Below are 21720 nucleotides of genomic sequence, written 5' to 3' on the forward strand. Positions count from 1 at the left end.
CCGCTAAATCTGGTTGGAGGGTAGGCATGGGGCTCCCTACATAGTGGCGGTGGTGGCACCTTCCCCTTCACCAGATCCAGCAAGAGGGATGGCGGCGGGCTCCCCACCCAGTGGTGGCAACGGAGGCAACAACCTCTCCTCCCGTGAGTAGTAGCGGTGGCGCCGTCCCCGACGCCAGATCCAACGGAAGGGGAGACGGTGGGTTCCCCACCCAGAGGTGGTGGTAGCAGCGTGCTCCCTGACATTGGCAACGGTGAGCGGCAGGCTTACTATTGTTGTGTTCTTAGTGTTCTTGTGTTCTTAGTGTGGCTTCATCAACTCTTTCTATGTGTTGTTGTGTGTTGATTTTGTTCTTTTATGTTAGATCGAACTTGATTGAATCGAGCCGATTAAAATGTTTATTCTATGATTGAACTCGATTGATCAAGTTGTTAAAATGTTCATTCTATTATTCTTTGGAATCTGGTCGGTGTGAACTGGAGCTGCTCGAATGAGCCGATGCATCAAGCCGACTTTGTTTTTTTCATTCTTGCAACACTACAACAAGAACCCCCCTCTAGCAATACATGCTTGGCAACGCATTAAGCATGCGTTGCCAAAATGCGACCCTAGCAACGCTTAGTAGTGGGTGAGCCCAATTTGCAATAGATAATATGTGTTGCAGAACATGCGTTGCAGAGATTGAGTATCTTGCAACGGCCGAATCCACTTTACAACAGATATCATGCGTTGCAATGGTCTTGATGCCCTATAAAAACTTTTAGAATAAGCGAACTTATTGTATTTTTTAAAATAATCGAGCGAGATATTTATTTTTACATTTCGGACCTCTAGCGAACTGTTTTTTAAAAGAAATTATGAAGTGAGTTGCTTTTTTTTTTCCTGTTAAAACTTTTGGACTAAGCATGCTTTTTAAAAAATAATAATAATTGAGCGAGCTGTTTTTTTACATTGTGTACTGGGCGTGCTGTTTTTGTTTTCTAAAAAATTTATCAAGCGAGTTTTTTTAAAAAAAAATGCCACAAGCGAAGTGGCTGCTGATAGGGGAAAAAAATAGGCTGCTGATACCTGATAGGAATAAATTAGGGGGGCAAAGATGCAAACAGATGATTCGAACCTAGGTCTCTAGGATAGAATATGCACAACCGAACCAACTGAGCTAATCACATTTCTTATTAAATGATTTCTTTAGTTGTTTATATTATAACAACTAAAATACGATCTGTGCACTTTAGCAGGCAACCTTAATCTCCCACCTTCTCTCCTCTCCTCTCGTGTCTCTCACCTCACCCAACACGCACGAGAGCGCCGCCCCATCCTGTTCCCACACTGCATCTCATTTTCTTCTCACGCTCTCGCACATCACTGCCACGGCGCACACCGACGGCGGCGGCGGCAGCGCGCATCGGCGGCCAGCGGCGCGTTCTCAGCAGCGGCGGCGGCGAGCCCGCGAGGGGATCGGCCGCGGCAGGCCGGCGACGGGCCGAGGCCGACGACAGCGGGTCAACGGCAAGCACGGTCCTTTTCTTAGCCACTTCTCATAGGTTGATTCCCCATTTGGCCCCAAATCCAGGTCAGTGTCAGATCCAGGTCAATGTCAGCTTTTTTTTTTATTATTCAGGTTTGTTGCATCATGAGTCTATCTGATTGAGTTTAATAACACCTGCAGATTTTTCTTGTTCATCCGAACGGATATTTGGAACATAGGTTTTAAACACATGTGCTTCTGGAGTCATCATCTGTAGATTAACTAGAGGTAATTTATAGTAAGGAATTTAACTTGGAGATGACAGCTTTGACATTAGATTGCTGGATGTTTTTTCTGTAAATTGATTTAGCTCTTCTCTATTTTTGCAGAGTAAAAGCTTTTGTTTCAGTGTATAAAGGAGGTCTATTAGGTTGTGACAAAATTAGCTGACACTGATTTTATACTGGTACTTTTCTAATTGCCCTATTTTTGCTACATCATGATCATAAGAGACAATTCCTTGTCATTGTTATTATCTACAAGAACCTGAAATATCAATTTTTTTTATATAGGTCGAAATGGATTTAGAAACCATCAAGATTCTTTTGCGCTACCCTAGAGGTTCTGTTGAGTACTTAGCTGGAGTAGATGGATTTCTTGAATTTGTATATAAAGATAAGTTAGAGGATACAAAGATTTATTGATTTAAGTTAGAGGATACAAAGATTTATTGATTTATTGTCCATGTGAAACATGCGTACATACTATGCTACTTTCAAAAAATGATGTCTATGATCATTTGGTGTGCAATGGAATGCTTCAGAGTTATGACCAATGGGATTTTCATGGTGAGTCTTCAGAGGAGCAAATTAGGAACCAACAACCACAGCCTCACAATGAAGACATGCGTGCTAACATGCACGAATTAATTAATGATGCACTTAGGACTGTGTATGACGACATGCCTATGAGTGATTCTGCAGATTCGCCATGTACACACACTGATGGACCAAATTTAGAAGCTCAAGCATTTTATAAGTTGGTGAAAGATTCAGAGAAGCCTTTATGGGATGGAAGTGAACTATCACACTTATCTCTGCTAGTGCTTTTGTTCAATATGAAATCCATGAACAAATGGAGTGATAAATCATTTGGAGATCTACTTGATATTCTTCACATGGCAATTCCAAATGGAAAAGAATTGCCAAAAAACTTTTATGAGGCTAAGAAGGTGGTTTCAAAATTTGGTCTAGATTATCAACAAATTCATGCATGTCCCAATAACTGTCAGCTGTTTTGGAAAGAGAAGGTTAATGATGATTTTTGTTCAACTTGTAAGGCTTCTAGATGGAAAGATAAAAAACCAGAAACCAAGTTAACGAAGAAAGAAAGAAAGAAAGCAACGCCAAGCAAAGTCTTACGATATTTTCCAATAAAGGAGAGGCTGAAAAGATTGTTCATGTGTAGAGAAACAGCATCGCTCCCACGTTGGCATGATGAAGAGCGCTTAGTAGAGGATGGTGTGCTTCGACATCCAGCTGATTCTCCGGCATGGAAGAACTTTGATAAAAGGTTCAAGCAATTTGCATCTGATTCTCGTAATATACGATTTGGGTTAGCTACAGATGGGTTTAACCCATATGGTATGTTGAGCTCTACCTATAGTTGCTGGCCAGTTGTTTTAGTAATATATAATCTTCCACCATGGCTCTGCATGAAGGAACCTAATCTTCTAATGCCATTAATAATTCCTGGGCCCAAAAGTCCTGGAGATAACATTCATGTTTTCCTCCAGCCGCTTCTAGAAGATTTAAGAGACATATTTGTCAATGGCATTTCCACATATGATGCATCTAGAAATGAAACTTTTAATTTGAGGGCAGCTGTACTGTGGACTATAAATGACTTGCCAGCTTTAGGAATGCTTGCTTCACATATGGTGCATGGAGAATTTGCATGCCCGCCTTGTGGTCCAAATGTATGGTCCAAACGTTTGGCACATGGGAAGAAATCTTGTTTTATGGGTCATCGTCGATTTTTGCCACCTAATCATGAATTTCGTTTTGATAGAAATTCTTTTGATGGAACCACAGAGATTAGTACAGAGCCTATGACTTACTATGGGCGTCCGGTATTGGATGAAATAAATGCTATCGGTGATTTTAAGAAGTCAAAAACTTATAAGGCAGTAAGTAGTTTATTCACACTACCTTATTGGGATGGCAATCTTCTTCGGCATAATCTTGATGTGATGCACATAGAAAAAAATGTGTGCGATAATATTTATGGTACACTTCTAAATTTAGAAGGAAAGTCAAAGGATAATCTCCAAGCTCGTCTTGATCTCAAGGAAATGAACATTAGAGGGGAGCTCCATCCACAACAAAGAACTTCAAGCAAGTTCTACTTACCACCTGCCAGCTTTACTATGTCCAAAAGTGAGAAGCAATTGTTCTGTAAAGTTCTTAGGGATATAAAAGTTCCTGATGGCTATTCTTCAAACATATCTAGATGTGTGAACTCTGCTGAAGGAAAAATTCATGGGCTCAAAACACATGATTGCCATGTTCTAATGCAACAATTGATGCCAATTGCTTTGAGGGGTATTCTTCCCGATGAAATCACATCTGTCTTGTTTGACTTATCTGCTTACTTTCGAGGAATATGTTCAAAAGTTCTCCATGTTGATGAGCTTGACCGTTTGGAAGAAGCAATTAAAATCACATTGTGCAGAATGGAAATGATATTTCCTCCTGGATTCTTCACTGTTATGGTTCACTTAGTCGTCCATTTAGCTACTGAATGTAAGATTGCTGGGCCAGTTTGCTATCGATGGATGTACTTTATTGAAAGGTACTAAAAATATATTAGCATACAATTTATAATATTTCTCATATGTCATATGATACAATACTAACTTATTAGTTTTGTGCCTTGTATGTATATTACAGGTACCTGGGTAAATTGAAGTCGTATGTTCGCAACAAAGCGCGTCCAGAAGGTTCAATTGCAGAATCATATTTGGCAGATGAGTGCATGGCATTTTGTTCACGATACTTGGAAGGTTTCCCTACCAAGCATAACATACCATCAAGGAATAATGACAAACCAGATCAATTTGAGACTCCCATGAGTAGGCAAGAATCCACTTTGTTTCCTCCAGTAGGAAAACCATTGGGAAAACCATCGGCGTACTCCTTAACTGATAGAGAGAAATTGCAAGCACATAGATATGTGCTATACAACTGTGATGCTGTAGTGCCATATCTGAAGTACGTATTGTCCTAACATAGTGTGGATATTATGGGTACCCCATACCCATACGGCATGGTTATCCGACTAGTTATAGGGGATAACTTATATTTATGTAATATGTAACAGATCATGACTTGGGTGTTACGTTTCCTTGTATATTACGGAACGGCCTAAAGTCCTGGTTTGATAATATTGTAAAGTAGATTTAGGAAACCGATACCGTATTGGTTAAGGTTTCTATCTTGTAATCCTACCCCCCATCCTATATAAGGTGGGCAGGAGGCCCTCTAGGGGGCAGATGAGACAACCTGATCGTCAGATCAATACACACCCGGCGGATTCAAATCCCCAAACAGGAGTAGGGTATTACCTCTCATTGAGAGGGCCTGAACCTGTCTAAATCCTTTGTCTCTACATCCATCCACTTTTAGGTCTCGTGCGCTACCCCCTTTTATTATTGCCGAATTCATGTTTCGACAGTTGGCGCGCCAGGTAGGGGTAAACGCCGAGTTTCCTGACGACGAGTGCGATGGAATCAACTTTATGAGTCGCCGGCTTCGTCTTCGCTTTGGGAGCTCCTTGATTCCTCGCCGCCGACGACTTCAACAAGACGAATCGTCGCTGCTATTCTCTGCCTGATCTTGTTCGCATCAGCACGACGGCAACGACGGGGCAACGACAGTTCGACGGATTTGATGGTCGTCCTCGTCCACCACCAAGCCTACTGGTCCAATCTACCCAACGAGGATGCCATGGTGTTGCAAGATGGATCTACAAACACGAAGCATGCCAAAACCGATCTAATCGGATGCATAGGAGACGGCTGCAGCCACGCCGATGCCTTCCTGCCGTCCTGCGTCGTGCTGATGGACACCAACGCCGCCCGCGACTGCGACCTCCGCCTCCTCCGCTCCGTCTCGGAGTCAGTCGAAGAGATCAATCTCGGCGAGTTTTTTCCTTTTAATCTCCGACTTCACCGGGTTTTTTTCCTTTTCAACTTATTGTTGTTTATTAGATTGATCTCTAAATGTCAGATTAATCTCTCTTGGTATTTTCTGCTTTTTGCATGTAACGCCGCGGCACTACTCTTGCCGACTTGTGTTTCCGTCTGCACGGCTGGCCTGTTATGCCGCCGCTGTTGGGCGTCTACGACTTCACCGCCGGCCTGCCTCCGTCGCCGCCGATTGGTGCCTCCGCCTACACGGCTGGCCTATTATGCCGCCGCTGTTGGGCGTCTACGACTTCACCGCCGGCCTGCCTCCGTCGCCGCCGAGTGGTGCCTCCGCCTACACGGCTGGCCTATTATGCCGCCGCTGTTGGGCGTCTACGACTTCACCGCCGGCCTGCCTCCGTCGCCGCCGAGTGGTGCCTCCGCCTACACGGCTGGCCTATTATGCCACCGCTGTTGGGCGTCTACGACTTCACCGCCGGCCTGCCTCCGTCGCCGCCGAGTGGTGCCTCCGCCTACACGGCTGGCCTATTATGCCGCCGCTGTTGGGCGTCTACGACTTCACCGCCGGCCTGCCTCCGTCGCCGCCGAGTGGTGCCTCCGCCTACACGGCTGGCCTATTATGCCGCCGCTGTTGGGCGTCTACGACTTCACCGCCGGCCTGCCTCCGTCGCCGCCGAGTGGTGCCTCCGCCTACACGGCTGGCCTATTATGCCGCCGCTGTTGGGCGTCTACGACTTCACCGCCGGCCTGCCTCCGTCGCCGCCGAGTGGTGCCTCCGCCTACACGGCTGGCCTATTATGCCGCCGCTGATTGGGCGTCTACGACTTCACCGCCGGCCTGCCTCCGTCGCCGCCGAGTGGTGCCTCCGCCTACACGGCTGGCCTATTATGCCGCCGCTGTTGGGCGTCTACGACTTCACCGCCGGCCTGCCTCCGTCGCCGCCGAGTGGTGCCTCCGCCTACACGGCTGGCCTATTATGCCGCCGCTGTTGGGCGTCTACGACTTCACCGCCGGCCTGCCTCCGTCGCCGCCGAGTGGTGCCTCCGTCTACACGGCTGGCCTATTATGCCGCCGCTGTTGGGCGTCTACGACTTCACCACCGGCCTGCCTCCGTCGCCGCCGAGTGGTGCCTCCGCCTGCACGGCTGACCTATTATGCCGCCATTAGTGGGCATTTTCGCTTTCACCGTCGACCGCCTTCGTCGCCGCCGACTGGTGTCTTCATTGTTATTGATGGACGACTTTGTTCCCACATTGGCCACTTCTGCCATCTCCAAGGGGAATATTACAAAGCTAAGTCATCATTTATTTTATTTTTTATATGATATTTTTCCTTTTCCTCTGCCTCACTACACCAATTGGTCTTCCATTGAGTAGTGAGTCGGGGGCTACAGATGTTATATCATATTTTTTATAATATTTATCTTGATTGCTTGCGACATAATCTGAGTACAAAAGTACCTATCGAGTTATGGAGTTCTATCTTCCTATGCTTTCCGTTTGGTTTGCTAATGGATGGTTGCCTTTGGGCCGATTCCTAGCACCCGGGGGCTCGTTGGATGGACCGAGTAACGCAAGGTGCTAAGTATTATTCGGAATAAATCAAAAGCATAGAGATGAGATAAATTTATTTTCTGCTCTTAATAATTGCAAAAGTACCCGAGTAGTAAATTCTGATCCGTGAAACTTTGTTCCATTAATGACGAACTCATATCACTCATATGCATGTTTGGGAAATGCCTAGGCCGACTCCCGATGCTTGTGGGCTATGACTAGTCGGACAGAGTGTTTAAACGTACAGAGTCATCTGCTCGGGGAAATCAAAATTGACAAGAGGAGAAATACATATTTATAAATATTTTAAAATACTTGATTTTTTCTCGAGTATTATATTTATATCAGATACTACTCATCCTATATGTTTGTTCTGCAGGATCCAGATCCAGATATGCATAAAAGGGATTCATGGCTTTAAGCTTATCTCTTACGCTCCAGGAATGGATCAGTCAGAACATCACCACCGGCTCGCCTCGGCCGCCGCCGACTGGTGTTTCCGCCTGCACGGCTGGCCTATTATGCCGCCGTTGTTAGGCGCCTACGTCTTCACCGACCGGCTTGCCTTCGCCGCCGCCGACTGGTGTTTCCGCCTGCACGGCTGGCCTATTATGCTGCCGTTGTTGGGCGTCTACGTCTTCACCGACCGGCTTGCCTTCGTCGCCGCCGACTGGTGTCCTCGCCTGCACGGCTGGCCTTTATGCCGCCGTTGTTGGGCGTCTACGTCTTTACCGACCGGCTTGCCTTCGCCGCTGCCGACTGGTGTTTCCGCCTGCACGGCTGGCCTTTATGCCGCCGTTGTTGGGCGTCTACGTCTTCACCGACCGGCCGCCTCGTCCGCCGCCGACTGGTGCTTCCGCCTGCACGGCTGGCCTATTATGCTGCCGTTGTTGGGCGTCTATGTCTTCACCGACCGGCCGCCTCGTCCGCCGCCGACTGGTGCTTCCGCCTGCACGGCTGGCCTTTATGCCGCCGTTGTTGGGCGTCTACGTCTTCACCGACCGGCCGCCTCGACCGCCGCCGACTGGTGTTTCCGCCTGCACGGCTGGCCTATTATGCTGCCGTTGTTGGGCGTCTACGTCTTCACCGACCGGCCGCCGCATCCGCCGCTGACTGGTGTCACCGCCTGCACAGCTGGCCTGTTATAACGCCAACTGATGCTATCTTCTTCACGGCTGGCTACATCGCTGTCACTACTAATAGGCATCAATATCTTCAACACAAGCTGCCTACGTTTGCCATGGCTGCCGACTGGTTTCTTCACTTCCATGGCTGCATGATTCTGCCAGTGTTGATTGGCCTTACCATCTTCATCGCTGGTCATCTCGTCTGCTGCTGACTAGTGTCCTCGCCTCTACATCTGGTTTATACAGCTACCACTACTGATGGACATCATCATCTTCCGTCGCCGACTGATTATGCCGCCGCCGACTGGTGCTTTTATCTTCACAACTGCGCGTCTTCACTACCGGATTTCTACTTGGACATCTTCAACACATATCTTCAATCAAGCAATGACTACTCGACGACAAGAAGCTATAATTCTCGACTCTATGTTCAGTTGTTTCCCAACTAATCAAAGAGTCGGGGGCTACACAAATACAAGGCTCAAAATTTGACAAATTTTATGTCAAGCTGAAGAAATTAATTCATCAACCAACGAGTCAACTCCAGGAGTCATTATCTTCATCTTTGCTTCGGAGCAGACATTCTACTTCAACAACTTCAAATATTTCGGTTTAGACGAGTTGGGCAACAACATCAACTCTCCTCCAAGTGAAGCATCTACAACAGTTATAACATTAATTTGATGGATTATTGTCACTGACATCATCACCAGCACCTCTGCTTCATCGACCCTGACATCTCTGCTGTTGCTAATGGATGATTATGTTTTCGCCGACTTATTATTTCACCTTCACGGTTGACCTACTATGCAAATGCTGATGAGCGTCTTTGTCATTATCATTGGTTGCTACACTGCTATTGGCTGGATCACCGACATCGTCATCTTCATCATGTCGGTTGCGTTTGTCGTCGTCAACTACACAACTTTATCGCTGAGCGCCTTCATATTCATTGCTGGCTGACCTGACTGCCGCCGACTGGTTTCTTCGCCTCCATGGCTATGCGACTTCAGTACTTTTGATTGGTATCACTATCTTCACTACCACCAATATTTTTGCCACCTCTGGTGGGCAATATTCTCTCTATATTGGTTGTCTTGTCTCTATGCCAACTGCGTCAGCTACCATCAATGAACAATTGTGACTACGTGTTCAGGGGCTTATTAGCTCAAATACAAGTATTATATCTTCAATTTGGACTTGCTCCGGATACATGCAACATGAATTCATGATCATGGGTCTATTTTATATGCTCAAAGACTGGATTATTTATTATTCCCCGTAAGGGTTATCAACTGAATACTTGCGCCAGTCGGGATTCAATTGTTACATCTATTTTGGAGTATCCCATAAGGGATAACCACTCAGATCAGAAGCTATTCATATGAGCTACGCTTGGTCTATATTACTCGGAAGATTTATTACTCGGGAGCATGTCACATGCGTCATCCTTTAAAGGGTGTCGAAGGCATATTTTTTGGCCTAGGCCTAATATGTCTGCAGCCCATATTTTCAGGTGTGGCCTGTCACGTTCTTTTAGGGACTTAGGCACTTTTTGCTTAGGCCAAAGTGCGCGTGATCAAGTGCCCAATACCTTAAAATCCTTTTATACCGCAGTTACTTAACTTTTTAGGAGTTGGTACAATGCATCTTAAAAGGTGTCAAACAGTAAAGCTTTATATAACTGTCCCGCTGACTTTTTTATATATAAGTCAAGGTGCTGTTTGGGTTTTTAAGCAATTGATTAGGTACAATATCATTGCTTTTCGCCACGTAAGTGTGCATTTTTATTGACCAATATTATGGCTTAGGCTGATTATATATTGTGGTCATTTTCTAGGCGGTTGGTAAATCCTTTATGAGTTTATTTACTCAGATTTTACACCACATATGCCATATATTTCCAGGTGTGGTGAAACCATGTGTCTTCTAGGGACTTAAGCACATCTGTTAAAGCAGTGTGCGCATGGCGTATGCCCAATACTTTGGAAATTTCTTTATTCACAATATACAAGCTTCTTTATAGCTATTTTGCTATATCACTCATCATATTTTACAAAGCAGTTGGTATATCACTCGGATCATGTTATTTGGAGGATTCACACCGCATATGCTATATATTGATATCAAGTCACTTGGTTGATTACGATTATCAAAACCACTCGGTTGGTTGGATTATTTATTCCTTGACTATATGCTTGGTTTGTTCAATTAACCACATTGTCGGGGGCTACACCTATTAGGTGCATCTAGTCGGTGCACCTGACTTTATTTTCCAGCCCTCCACAGCCTCCACAGTCTTCAGATTTGGTAAAAGTACTCGGGAGACCATGACAAAGATGATTGAAGCACTCGGCTTTGGAGTAATCTGGTTCGAGAGAAAATTATCTTTTCGACTGCGAAGGTCTCAGGGGCTACTGTGGATATTATGGGTACCCCATACCCATACGGCATGGTTATCCGACTAGTCATAGGGGATAACTTATATCTATGGAATATGTAATAGATCATGACTCGGGTATTACGTTTCCTTATATATTACGGAACAGCCTAAAGTCCTGGTTTGATAATATTGTAAAGTAGATTTAGGAAACCGATACCGTATTGGTTAAGGTTTCTATCTTGTAATCCTGCCCCCCACCCTATATAAGGTGGGCAGGAGGCCCTCTAGGGGGCATGAGACAACCTGATCGTCACATCAATACATACTCGGCGGATTCAAATCCCCAAACAGGAGTAGGGTATTACCTCTCATTGAGAGGGCCTGAACCTGTCTAAATCCTTTGTCTCCGCATCCATCCACTTTTAGGTCTCGTGCGCTACCCCTTTTATTATTGCCGAATTCATGTTTCGACACATAGCCTTTTTTTTTATGTGTTGTAAGTGTTTTGCTTCAAATTTATGTTTATTTGTTTTGCAGAGAACATGCTGCTGATTTACAAAGGAAGAAACGCAAAAGGCTAACTCCAAAAAACATTGAGAACATGCAAAATGAACAATTCCCTGATTGGTTCAGAGATCATGTAAGTCTCAAAATTTAGGTTTCTCTTTTTCAAATATGAGTACAACTAATACATCTTTTGGTTTGGTGTAGATCTTGCAGTTGGAGAATCAAAGAGGTATCGATAGTATTGACGAGGATATTAGATGGTTGGCACGTGGACCAATTGAGGTAGCAAAACGACATAGAGCATTCAATACCCGTGGGTATAGGTTCAGATCAAAGCGTTATGACAGGGTGACTCAAAACAGTGGAGTTGTTGTGACTGCAAAAACATCGAGCTACACGTCCGCCAGTGATACTAACCCTGTCCTTGGTGATATCATGTATTACGGAAGGATACTTGATATAATTGAGTTAGACTACTATGGAAATTTCTCAGTTGTGTTGTTTAAATGTGAATGGGTCGATGTAACTAAAGGAAAAGGAGTGAAAATAGATAAGTTTGGCTGCACACTTGTGAATTTCTCAAATAAAATTCATACCGGTGAAAAGATTGAGCATGAGCCCTTTGTATTTGCAAATCAAGTCGACCAAGTGTTTTACATTGAAGACCATTTAAATCCAGGGTGGTCTATTGTAAGGAAGATGAAACCCAGAGATGTATTTGAACTGGGCGAAGAATGGAATGATGTGGAATGCGAACCATACCATGTCAGTAATCTTGGGGAGCTATTTGACAGTGCACATGATGGTCAGACATGGATTCGAAGAGATATAGAAGGAACAACTGTCGATAACATGGTAACTAATTAAAGGTGAGGTTATGAAGGTTTTTCACTATCTATCTATCCATTATCAATGATTTCCTTATATTGTTTATATCTTCACTTGGGGAGCACTTTATTTTTATGGCAGTAATTTTGGATGGAGATTTACTGCGATGAAGGCTTCTTCACCACAATAGCTTTTCTGGATGAAAATGTCATTCGTATATTTCCTTGGATTGTCTAAGTGATTGAGCCAGATCGATTCAACTTTTTATTTGCATACATAAGTCCTGTAATAATGTTCTACATTAGTTATATACAGAATTGGTGGTTAGATCTTATTTTTAAATATCCAGGATATCATATTGTTTATATGATGAGAAAAAGGAATGGGCGTTTATAATCTTTGCATCTATTGTGTTATGTTATTCCATTTCCAACTATATAAATACCTGGAGAAAATTATTTATGTTGTCAATGGCACCTAATGTGAATAAGTAAGTCGAACGGACAACTCCAACATGAAGTGGACATGGCCTGGTGGTACATGGCTTCTTCAGCCGTATTGAAGACTGTAGTTCAAATCCTAACAAATGCATTTTTTCCATTTCTTTTTTTTCCCTATCCTTCTTAGCTGGCCAGATAACGAGAATTTTTTGAACTTTTTATTTTTAATTTTAAAATTAAACCGATCGAAAACTTATTTTTTCAATATAAATATTTTTGGCCACAGCAACTATTATTTTAGGACAAAATATGTTATGGATTTGATCATGCGATCAGTATGGACCGAGACGACAACGAAAAAACATGTGGTTTTTTTGGTCGTGCTAACATAAATTAAATAACAATTATTTAAAGAAAAAATATTTTACATCCTAATTTTATACGGCTTGTCCAGACCGTGTCGACAAGAAAAAACAAGTGGTTTATCAGTCTTGCAAACATAATTTAAATAACTATTATTTTATGACCAAAAATATTTTACATCTCAATTTCATACGGTCTGTCCAGACTGGTCGACAACGAAATAGCACGTGCCTTTTCGGTCGTGCTAACAGAATTTAAATTTCCATCTTATATAAATACCTGGAGAAGTCTATTTACATTCTCAATTGCAGCTAACGTGAAAAAATAAATAAGGGGGACATAGCCTAGTGGTACTTAGCTTCTTCTACTGTATTGACAACTCCAGTTCGAGAACTAGCAAATGCATAATTTTTTCATTTCTTCTCTAGTGGCAATTCCTAAAAACTTTTTCCTCTCCTTGAACGGGAAAAAAAATTCTGTTGCCCCAGAAATTTTTTAATTTTTTGAACTTTTTTATTTTTAAATTTTAAAAATAAACCATTCAAAAACTTATTTTCAGAATATCCGGATTTCATCCGGTCTGTCCGGACCGGGTCGACAACGAAAAAACACGTGTTTTTGTTGTGCTATGATAAATTAACTAACTACTATTTTAAGACAAAAAAATATTTTACGTACAGATTTCATACGGTCTGTCCGGATCGTGTCGACAATTAAAAAACACGTGGTTTTTTGTTGTCCTAAAAAATTAAATCACTGTTATTTAATTATATATATTTTTCATGTGGTCTGTCCGGAACGGGTCGGCAATGAAATAACACGTGATTTTTTGGTCGTGCTAACATTTTTTAAATAACTATATTTTAAGACCAAAAATATATTGCATCTCTTTTCCATGCGGTCTGTCCGGACCGGGTCGACAATGAAATAACACATGATTTTTTTGTCGTGCTAACATTTTTAATTAACTATATTTTAAGACCTAAAATATATTATGCCACTTTTTCATGCAGTCTATCCGGACCAGGTCGACAATGGAAAAACACGTGTCTTTTCGGTTGTTCTAATATAAACTAAATAACTACTATTTTAAGACAAAAATATGTTATGTCCGAATTTCATCCCGTTTGTTCGGACCGGGTCAACAATGAAAAAACACGTGTTTTTTTTGTCGTTCTATGATAAATTAACTAACTACTATTTTAACACAAATTTTACGTCCAGTCTTTTCGGTCGTGCTTAGATAAATTAAATAAGTACTATTTTAAGACCAAAATATGTTACGTCCAAATTTCATCCAGTCTGTCCAGACCGGGCCGACAACGAAAAAACACTTGTTTTTTGGTTGTGCTAAAAAAAATTAAATTACTGTTATTTAATTATATATAATTTTTCATGCGGTCTGTCCGGTCAAGATCGACAATGAAATAACACGTGATTTTTTTATCGTGCTAATATAATTTAAATAACTAGTTTGACGGACAAATCAACCCCAAATCGATCTGAATTTAGCAATTTGTGCCTCTCCGAAAATTATTTTCTTCTCCCTCCACTCTTTCCCTCCTTTTTTTTTGCTCCCGCAATTTTTTTCTCAGTTTTCTTTTTTTTGCCGCCAACTTTTTTTTTTGCCCCCACCTTCCCCATCGAGAAAAACAAGCCAACTGCCCCTAAAAATCTCTTTCCTCTATCCTGACTCTCTGAGTAAATCTCTTTCCTGTTGTGGGATTCCTTTCTCCTATGAACTCTCCCGTCGTTCTACGGTTCTCCTCCTCGTCTTCATCGGTGTTGATCTGTAGGTAAGATGCCGGGCGCTTTACTGACCCACAGCCCCAAGCAGGCGCTCCTAGATCTTCCACCGCTCCGCTCCGCCGGCTGCTGTACCAGCCATCGCTGCTGTCGCACCTTCCTGCCGATTAACAGCCACGAGCAGGCGACCCCCATGCCCCATGGATGACGTAGGGCATGCGGCGGGCCAGAGACGCCCCCAGCCGATGTGCCGGGTGACCGGGGCACTGCAATTGATGCGGGTTATACCTCCCGACACCGGCTGTCCACTTCGCTCTGCTCCACGCCGCGCGGCTGGCGGCAATGTTTCCAAGCCCCGGAATCTCTGCCTCCCTCTGCACATCTTACTACCTCTCTGAGTCGCCAAATTGCAATGGAGGCTAATTCCCTTCCAGTACTACAATACTTACCAATTTGATGTGTTGTATTTTCAGGTTTGGAGTCAGATGCACTGACCGTCCATAGCTGAAGGAGCCTGGTGTACGTACGGCTAGGCTTCACACAACTGTAAGCAATACAATATGTGATCTAGTTTTACCTTGCAGCCAATTAAATTTTGTTATTTCTACCCATTACTTGTTTCAAATTGTTGGCCTATAAAATGGACAAATGAATTAGTGAGTATGACAAACAGATCCATATTATAGCATTACTTTTGGGACAGCAGTACTCTGTTGTTCTTCAAAAACAAATCCAAAATGGCTCAGGGTATAATCAATTCTGAAATTATTCTTTCTGAAACTATGTACAGCACAGTCCTACTTCTAAAATGAGAATGATATACTTTCGACGCCATAAATGACAGATAGGTTTTTTTTGGGTGCAAGAGATATGGCAAGGAGTAGAAGAAGGCGTATTGTTCAGAGCAATGAGGAATATTTGTCAGAGGAACAGATTGAAGAAGAAAATACCCTTCCACAGCTTGCCACACCATCTGAACAAGAAACTGTATGTCATGATTCTGGAGAAGGCAATGAAGACATTGATGACGATTTTGATATCAATGATGGAGAAGGTAATGAAGACACTAATGACGATGTTGATATTGATGATGAAGGCAATGAAGATACTGATGTTGATATTAATGTTCGAGGTAACTGCTAAGTTTAACAGTCCTAATGGTAAGAAATAATGACATTATTACTCGTATCCCTGATTACTAAGGATCACTTTTGTCTTTGCAATTTAACACCGAACAGTTGAAAATGGAGCACCTGAAACACGTGGCAAGACAAAACTGAAAGATGTTTGGAACCTTCCGAAAGGGCTTAGAATTGTGGTTCAATGCAATGATCTCAATCAGGCGGTAGGGGAAGAAGCTGGAATTTTGGGTAAATTTCTTGGAATGATAGCTAGGAATGGTAGTCTGTGTAGCTTAGGCTACACAGACTGGAGATATGTAATAGGAAAGAGAGAGAAAAATACAAATGAACTAAAAGTTAAAAAGGACATACTTAAGCAAGTAAAGGTAATTCCTTTTCAGATCAACATTTTTGCTAACTTCTTGTATTATGTTATGCATATCCCCATATGGCCATATGAGTTTCTGTGTTGCTATATGTAGATGAGATTCCTTTATGCTCCTCGGATGGAAGAGTTCATATTAAAAAAAATTGGAGAAAGATGGCGGCAATATAAAGCAAAACTAAAAGATTTGTATTTTGATGTGAATGAGACTAAGGAAGCTAATTGCAACAATGTCCCAGAAGGTGTGCTTTCTGACCAGTGGATTGCTCTTGTCAATCATTGGATGAACGAGAAATCGAAGGTACATGTACCATATTCATTTCTGTAATGGTCTTACAAATTAGAACTCTGTACTAAACAAAACAATGCAATATTCTTTTTTGATTGCTAACTCTACGAGACCATAACAGAGAATAAGTGAGCAGAATAAGAAAAACTGCCAAAAGAAGAAGGCAATTCACACAGCAGGGACAAAGAGTTTTGCTCGCACAAGAGAAGAGATGGTAAAACATGTCTTGAATAGTATTCATCTATTTCCATTTCAAGCATGTATAGCTACTGTTAGGACTTTACTGATTTGGTCATGTGTTCCATAGAGACAAAAAGATCCTGCAAAGAAGAACCCACATAGAGCTGTTGTTTATGTCCACACACACAAGCGCAAAAGTGACAAGAATATAAATGGGCATGTGGTATACTATTAACACTCAACCATAGATATTTTTCAGTTATTCTCATATGTTGTTTTATTCGTATTAATTTTTCATATGTTTAGGATAATTTGAAGAGACTTATAGCTGAACAACCAGCTTTAGCGGATGCTAGTAAAGGAAAGACTGCTTGGAAAGGAGATGCATTGAACCAAATACTAGGAGATGACAAGCCTGGGCGTGTGCATGGTCTTGGACTAGTTCCAAAGCCTAAACAAGTGCTTGATGTGCCAACTTCCCGACGTTTGCAGAATATAAATCTTACTACAGTGGAGGATAACTCCAGTGAAGATGTAATGGCTATTAGACTGCAGATGGAAAAGTTAGAACGCCATGTTGAGAATAATGATGCTAAACTTTTACAATTAAAAGAGAAGGCAACCAAGTTGGAAAAGGCACAAAAGAATCAGGTGAATTTAAGGGAGTTGAGTCTTAAAAAAATTATATGAGCTTGTGTGTGACCCAATGAATGCATCTAACTTACCTAATTGAAGTTACAGGGAGGTTTAGATGGAGCGTCTACAAACAAAGAAGCTATTTGTGATGACATACCTAATTCAAAAAGGAGGCTATGTATCTTTATGGAAGAAATATCATAACATTTTCTGCATTATCTCATAAACTGTGGTATAGATCTCTGTTCATTTTCTGTTATGGACAGAGAGTGTATGGTGACAACCCCTCGCAAGAAATTTGTATGTTTGAGGAGGGAAACATTATGGATCAGCAGGACAACAGTTTGATGGTAATGTGATATAGCACCATCTTATAACTGGGAATAGCTGTGTTTTTTTACTTGGGAATAGCATTTATTTTCTCTCTTTTACTATAGAATACACAAAGCCATGTGCACGATGAGAATTTGCAACCACCAACTAAGCATTCTACTGTTTACAAGGTCCTTGCCTTTGCATTTAAAATATTATTATATATATATATATTCACTATTATTTACATAGCATTCATTATAATCATATGCCTTCTTTTACTCTAGAATACACAGTCTTTGGGCCAGAATCACAGTGGGAAGCAAAGGAAGATTACTTCCTGTGCAAACAAGGTTAATTTTCACTTTTTCATTAATTGGAGTGCATGATGTCAGAGTAAACAAATAATTGGAACATTATAGTTTGTGCCAATTTTATGACCTATTCCATTGCAGCGCAAAGGAAATTTGGACCAGAATGAGCTTATGCAACCAGGGAAGAGTATTTCTAGTGCATACAAGGTAAGTTGATTAAGTTCTCTCTTTATCCTTTCAAACTCAATGCCATAGTCAATAAGTGTTTGAAAGTAGCTTAATTTCGATATATAAATATATATATAGATTTGTAAAATTTATTTGTTACCTTCCACTGTAGAACAATAAACCTGACAACCAGGACAACTATATGTTGAATGCACACAAAGTTACAAGTACACACAAGGTTATTTTTTCATCACTTTAAGTCACCATGTCTACAGATATAAGCTCTTTGAAACTATAACACACATGATTTACTAGTTATAATGATTGTATTGCAGAACAAAGAGAACCTTACCCGCAAGCTTGTTAGACCAAGCCTAAACAAGTATAGTACTGCTTCTAAGGTTAGTCTAATTGTTTCAAGTTCAAAATGCTATTTCTATTTATTGAACACTACACAACAACTAAAATAGCACACACATCATGTTGGTTTTTACTGTAAATTCTCTCTATTTTTTCAGAAACGGCAATGCAACACAATGGACTTTTTAACTGACAATTCAACAGTGGTAAACCTTGCTAATATTTTAGTCTAAATAGTTTAATAAAATCTGGTCTTAATGTCCTTTTATTTTCCACTGTGATAGAAAGTGTATGGTGACGGTCCCTTGCAAGAAATTTGTCATGTTGAGCAGGAAAACATTGTGATGGTAATATACATAAATTTCATTGTTTTATACATGGGAATAGTTGCACTATTTTGTAACTGGGAATATATGCTCTCTTTGACAACAGAATTCACAAAGCCATGTTCAAGATGAGGATAAGACACCACCAACCAAGCATGCTACTGCACACAAGGTCCTTGTCTTTCAATTTATATTTTTATTCTGAACTCACCATGGTTGCATCCTATTATATGGTTATCATGGATACATAGCATTATATTATTTGGTACTGTTTGTAACTAACTATGAATGTTTACTATAGTTCATGATAATGTGATGTATTCTTTTATTCTAGAACAAACGAACCTTTGGCCTAAATGACCATGGGAAACAGATGGAGATTATTTGTGCCAAGGTTAGTTTTCACTTCTTATTGAGTTCAAAAGTTATTTGATAGAAAAGTTTGAAAGTAAAATTTCTTAATATATATAATTTTAGCACTGATTTGTTGCCCTCCCCTATAGAACAAGAAACCTGACAATCAGGACAGCCATATGGTACATGCACATAAAGTTGGTGGTGCATACAAGGTTGTTTTTTTATTCACCATGTTTACAAATATCAGTCCATTCAAACTATAACATGCATGATTCACTAGTATTATGATTGAATTGGAGAACAATAATTGGCTCTGTTTGGTCTTTCTTTCTTTCTATCTTGTGGTTAAATTGCAAACCATGATCCAAATTTTTTTTTATAGAAACAACAGTGCAGCAAAATGGACTTTATCACTGACAATTCAATGGAGGTATTTTACTGTGAAATTATTTATGATACTTGAATTTCTTAAAGTACATTGATAATATTGATGGATGTATTTATGCACTTCAGGTTGGAACTAAAGTATTCTTAAAAAGTTGGAAAAATCGGAATACAAACATGGCTCTTGCCACTATTGTAAGTTGTGATCCAACACGCAGAGTTGGAGGTGTTGAGCTAGGAAATGAATTTTTAATGGTTCATGTCGATCTTGCATTGGCAAAATCCGAAGATTTGATTAGGCTATACAAAGGCTACAAAATTGTTGGTCATGTTGTAGGACTTGAAATTGCGTGGTCTGCAATTTTCGTATGTTCCTATCTCTTACTTCTTACTTCGGAGATGTGCTTTTCGTCTTCATAATGGTATATTAATGCTTATATATTTTTTCTATTATAGGTTGACAAGATAAATGGGTGAAGATGTGGGGGAAATTTCGTGACTGCCAGTACGCAACTAGGTCACCTGTACATGTCACGGAATGATGATGGCTGCAAGGTGGAGAATGGGGGCAACAAGATGTGTTTTTTTTGTATATACTTTAGATTCTATTTTCTGCATTAATGTTCTGAACAAAGGTTTAATGCCATGAATTATGCTGATGATTGTCTATGTAATGCAAAATACTATATTTAATATATAATCGATTATCATGATTGATTGGACTATTGTCACTTGTGCATGCTTTGAGTTCATGGGTCTCTTGCCCGACAAAATAATTGGTCAAAGGCCACCAACAGTGGATAGCTCAAATTACAATATTTGTACATGTTGCAGCAACTTGATTATATCCATTGCTAAGATTATATAAAACTGTTCATCTCTCAAGGGAACAACATATATAAGTATTGTTGAAACCTATTAAAATTGTTGCTAAGTAGCAACGCTTATTCCCACTTGTTATCAACAGTTGTCTATGTGTTGTAATTGATCCTAGCAACAGCAGCATAGGCAACGCATATTAAATGCGTTGGTGCAGACCCTAGGAATACTTATAGAGACTTTTAGGCAATACATATATGTATTGCTAAAGGGGGGTTCCTCTTGTAGTGCAGCCTCAAAGGTGCTGGTTTCTAAAACGCCACCTTTGAGGCCTCCTCAAAGGTGCCGGTTGGGAAATCCGATACCTATGTCTAGTTCCCAACTGGCACCAATCCCCTTTTCTGTAGTAGTGTGTCATTCTTCTCGCCACAAATGTAGATAATGAAAATATAAATAAAGGTTGGGGCATATTTGCAAACTCCAGACCGTTGCCATGGACTTGAAATCATTATATATGAGGAGCTAAAAAGTTGCCATCATGTACATATCTTAGCATTATTCAGGAGAAACAGAGATGCCTCACTATACCATCTTCTAGTTTTATATATGCTATCAAAGATATGATTTGATCACGACTCGATGTCGGAAAATGTTACACTCGTCAATATCTTGCATTTCTGATTTAACTTTGATGCCAGGTTTTCCATCTTAACTCTTTCTGTACAGCTATCACTCGAACAACACACAATACTTTGCTACTAACCTCTTAGACCTTCTAGGGCAAGCTTCTTGTTTCCTCATCCACTTGTAGAACACATAAACAAAAAATGCATTGACAAATGTTGCAAAAACATGAAGCAACGAGTCAATGCTCTCACAAATCACAGCTGTAACCAATGCCTGTATACCCTATATTTATGCATGATGATTCATCTAACAGACCTTGCCTCCTTTTTCTTTTTGGCACCAGGGAAATTAATAATTGCATTAGGACTGGGATGCAATGGGAAAGACAGGCTATGTGACAGTCTATGCGACTGTGAGGACGCTTGGAGAAGCGACTCTTCCATGCGTGGTGCAGGATTCGCAACAGCAGCAAGGGAGATGGACTGTCGGCTATGTTGTACTCAAGGGATGAAATGTACTGTAACAAGTATGAACTAGCAACTTGACGGTGGCTCAATCCTGTTGGGTTGGAGCGATTAATCCAAGAAAGTTCCCTCGAATCCTTGCGTGATCCAATTGGCTGCCTCTGACAGGTTGTAGAGTGGATCTTAGACTGTATTTCTGCAAGATAGCTTAAGCTTTAGCACTAGGCTTAGGTTGTGTTCGGTAGTAGGCATTGGGAGCTTCATGCAGGACACAATGACTTATTAGCACTCGATTAATTAAGTATTAGCCAAAAATATTGAAAAAATAAAATAATATAATTTTCTAAAGCAATATT

The 21720-nt window shown here is 41.2% G+C and overlaps 2 protein-coding genes across 15 annotated transcripts; both read left to right on the forward strand.

The window, feature by feature from the left end:
• The first annotated feature begins 1265 nt into the window (after positions 1 to 1265).
• LOC107281945 (uncharacterized) lies at positions 1266 to 12471 on the forward strand. Its single transcript, XM_066303318.1, has 7 exons — positions 1266 to 1756; positions 1858 to 1934; positions 2041 to 4321; positions 4420 to 4740; positions 11276 to 11378; positions 11450 to 12114; positions 12215 to 12471. The coding sequence occupies exons 3-6, from the start codon at positions 2235 to 2237 to the stop codon at positions 12110 to 12112; spliced, it is 3174 nt and encodes a 1057-aa protein (XP_066159415.1). The 5' UTR covers positions 1266 to 1756; positions 1858 to 1934; positions 2041 to 2234; the 3' UTR covers positions 12113 to 12114; positions 12215 to 12471.
• A 2104-nt stretch (positions 12472 to 14575) lies between these two features.
• On the forward strand, positions 14576 to 20179 carry LOC107275885 (uncharacterized). 14 transcript variants are annotated; one of them, XM_026027382.1, is made up of 21 exons: positions 14576 to 15168; positions 15489 to 15754; positions 15861 to 16129; positions 16226 to 16429; positions 16539 to 16631; positions 16725 to 16820; positions 16904 to 17248; positions 17333 to 17583; positions 17671 to 17736; positions 17833 to 17898; positions 18001 to 18066; positions 18200 to 18265; positions 18363 to 18428; positions 18546 to 18593; positions 18672 to 18734; positions 18820 to 18885; positions 19048 to 19107; positions 19217 to 19282; positions 19453 to 19500; positions 19584 to 19820; positions 19911 to 20179. In XM_026027382.1, exons 8-21 carry the CDS (start codon positions 17410 to 17412, stop codon positions 19929 to 19931), a joined length of 1113 nt encoding a protein of 370 aa, XP_025883167.1. In that variant the 5' UTR covers positions 14576 to 15168; positions 15489 to 15754; positions 15861 to 16129; positions 16226 to 16429; positions 16539 to 16631; positions 16725 to 16820; positions 16904 to 17248; positions 17333 to 17409; the 3' UTR covers positions 19932 to 20179. The 14 variants fall into 14 exon arrangements, 6 of the variants coding, with proteins under 6 accessions (XP_025883167.1, XP_025883166.1, XP_025883173.1 ...); XM_026027381.1 differs by having other exon boundaries at positions 17339 to 17583; XM_026027388.2 differs by lacking the exon at positions 19584 to 19820 and having other exon boundaries at positions 17339 to 17583.
• Positions 20180 to 21720: the final 1541 nt, after the last annotated feature.

The sequence above is a fragment of the Oryza sativa genome, chromosome 8, assembly GCF_034140825.1.
Source record: "Oryza sativa Japonica Group chromosome 8, ASM3414082v1".
Taxonomy (NCBI): Eukaryota; Viridiplantae; Streptophyta; class Magnoliopsida; order Poales; family Poaceae; genus Oryza; species Oryza sativa.

Excerpts from the sequence above, each read along its gene's own strand:
- LOC107281945 (XM_066303318.1), top strand. The coding sequence starts at position 2,235 with ATGCTACTTTCAAAAAATGATGTCTATGATCATTTGGTGTGCAATGGA. Across the intron at positions 4,322-4,419 it reads TGGATGTACTTTATTGAAAG|GTACCTGGGTAAATTGAAGT; the intron begins GTACTAAAAATA and ends TGTATATTACAG. Across the intron at positions 11,379-11,449 it reads CTGATTGGTTCAGAGATCAT|ATCTTGCAGTTGGAGAATCA; the intron begins GTAAGTCTCAAA and ends GGTTTGGTGTAG.
- LOC107275885 (XM_026027382.1), top strand. The coding sequence starts at position 17,410 with ATGTATCTTTATGGAAGAAATATCATAACATTTTCTGCATTATCTCAT. Across the intron at positions 18,429-18,545 it reads AGTATAGTACTGCTTCTAAG|AAACGGCAATGCAACACAAT; the intron begins GTTAGTCTAATT and ends CTATTTTTTCAG. Across the intron at positions 19,501-19,583 it reads TCACTGACAATTCAATGGAG|GTTGGAACTAAAGTATTCTT; the intron begins GTATTTTACTGT and ends TATGCACTTCAG.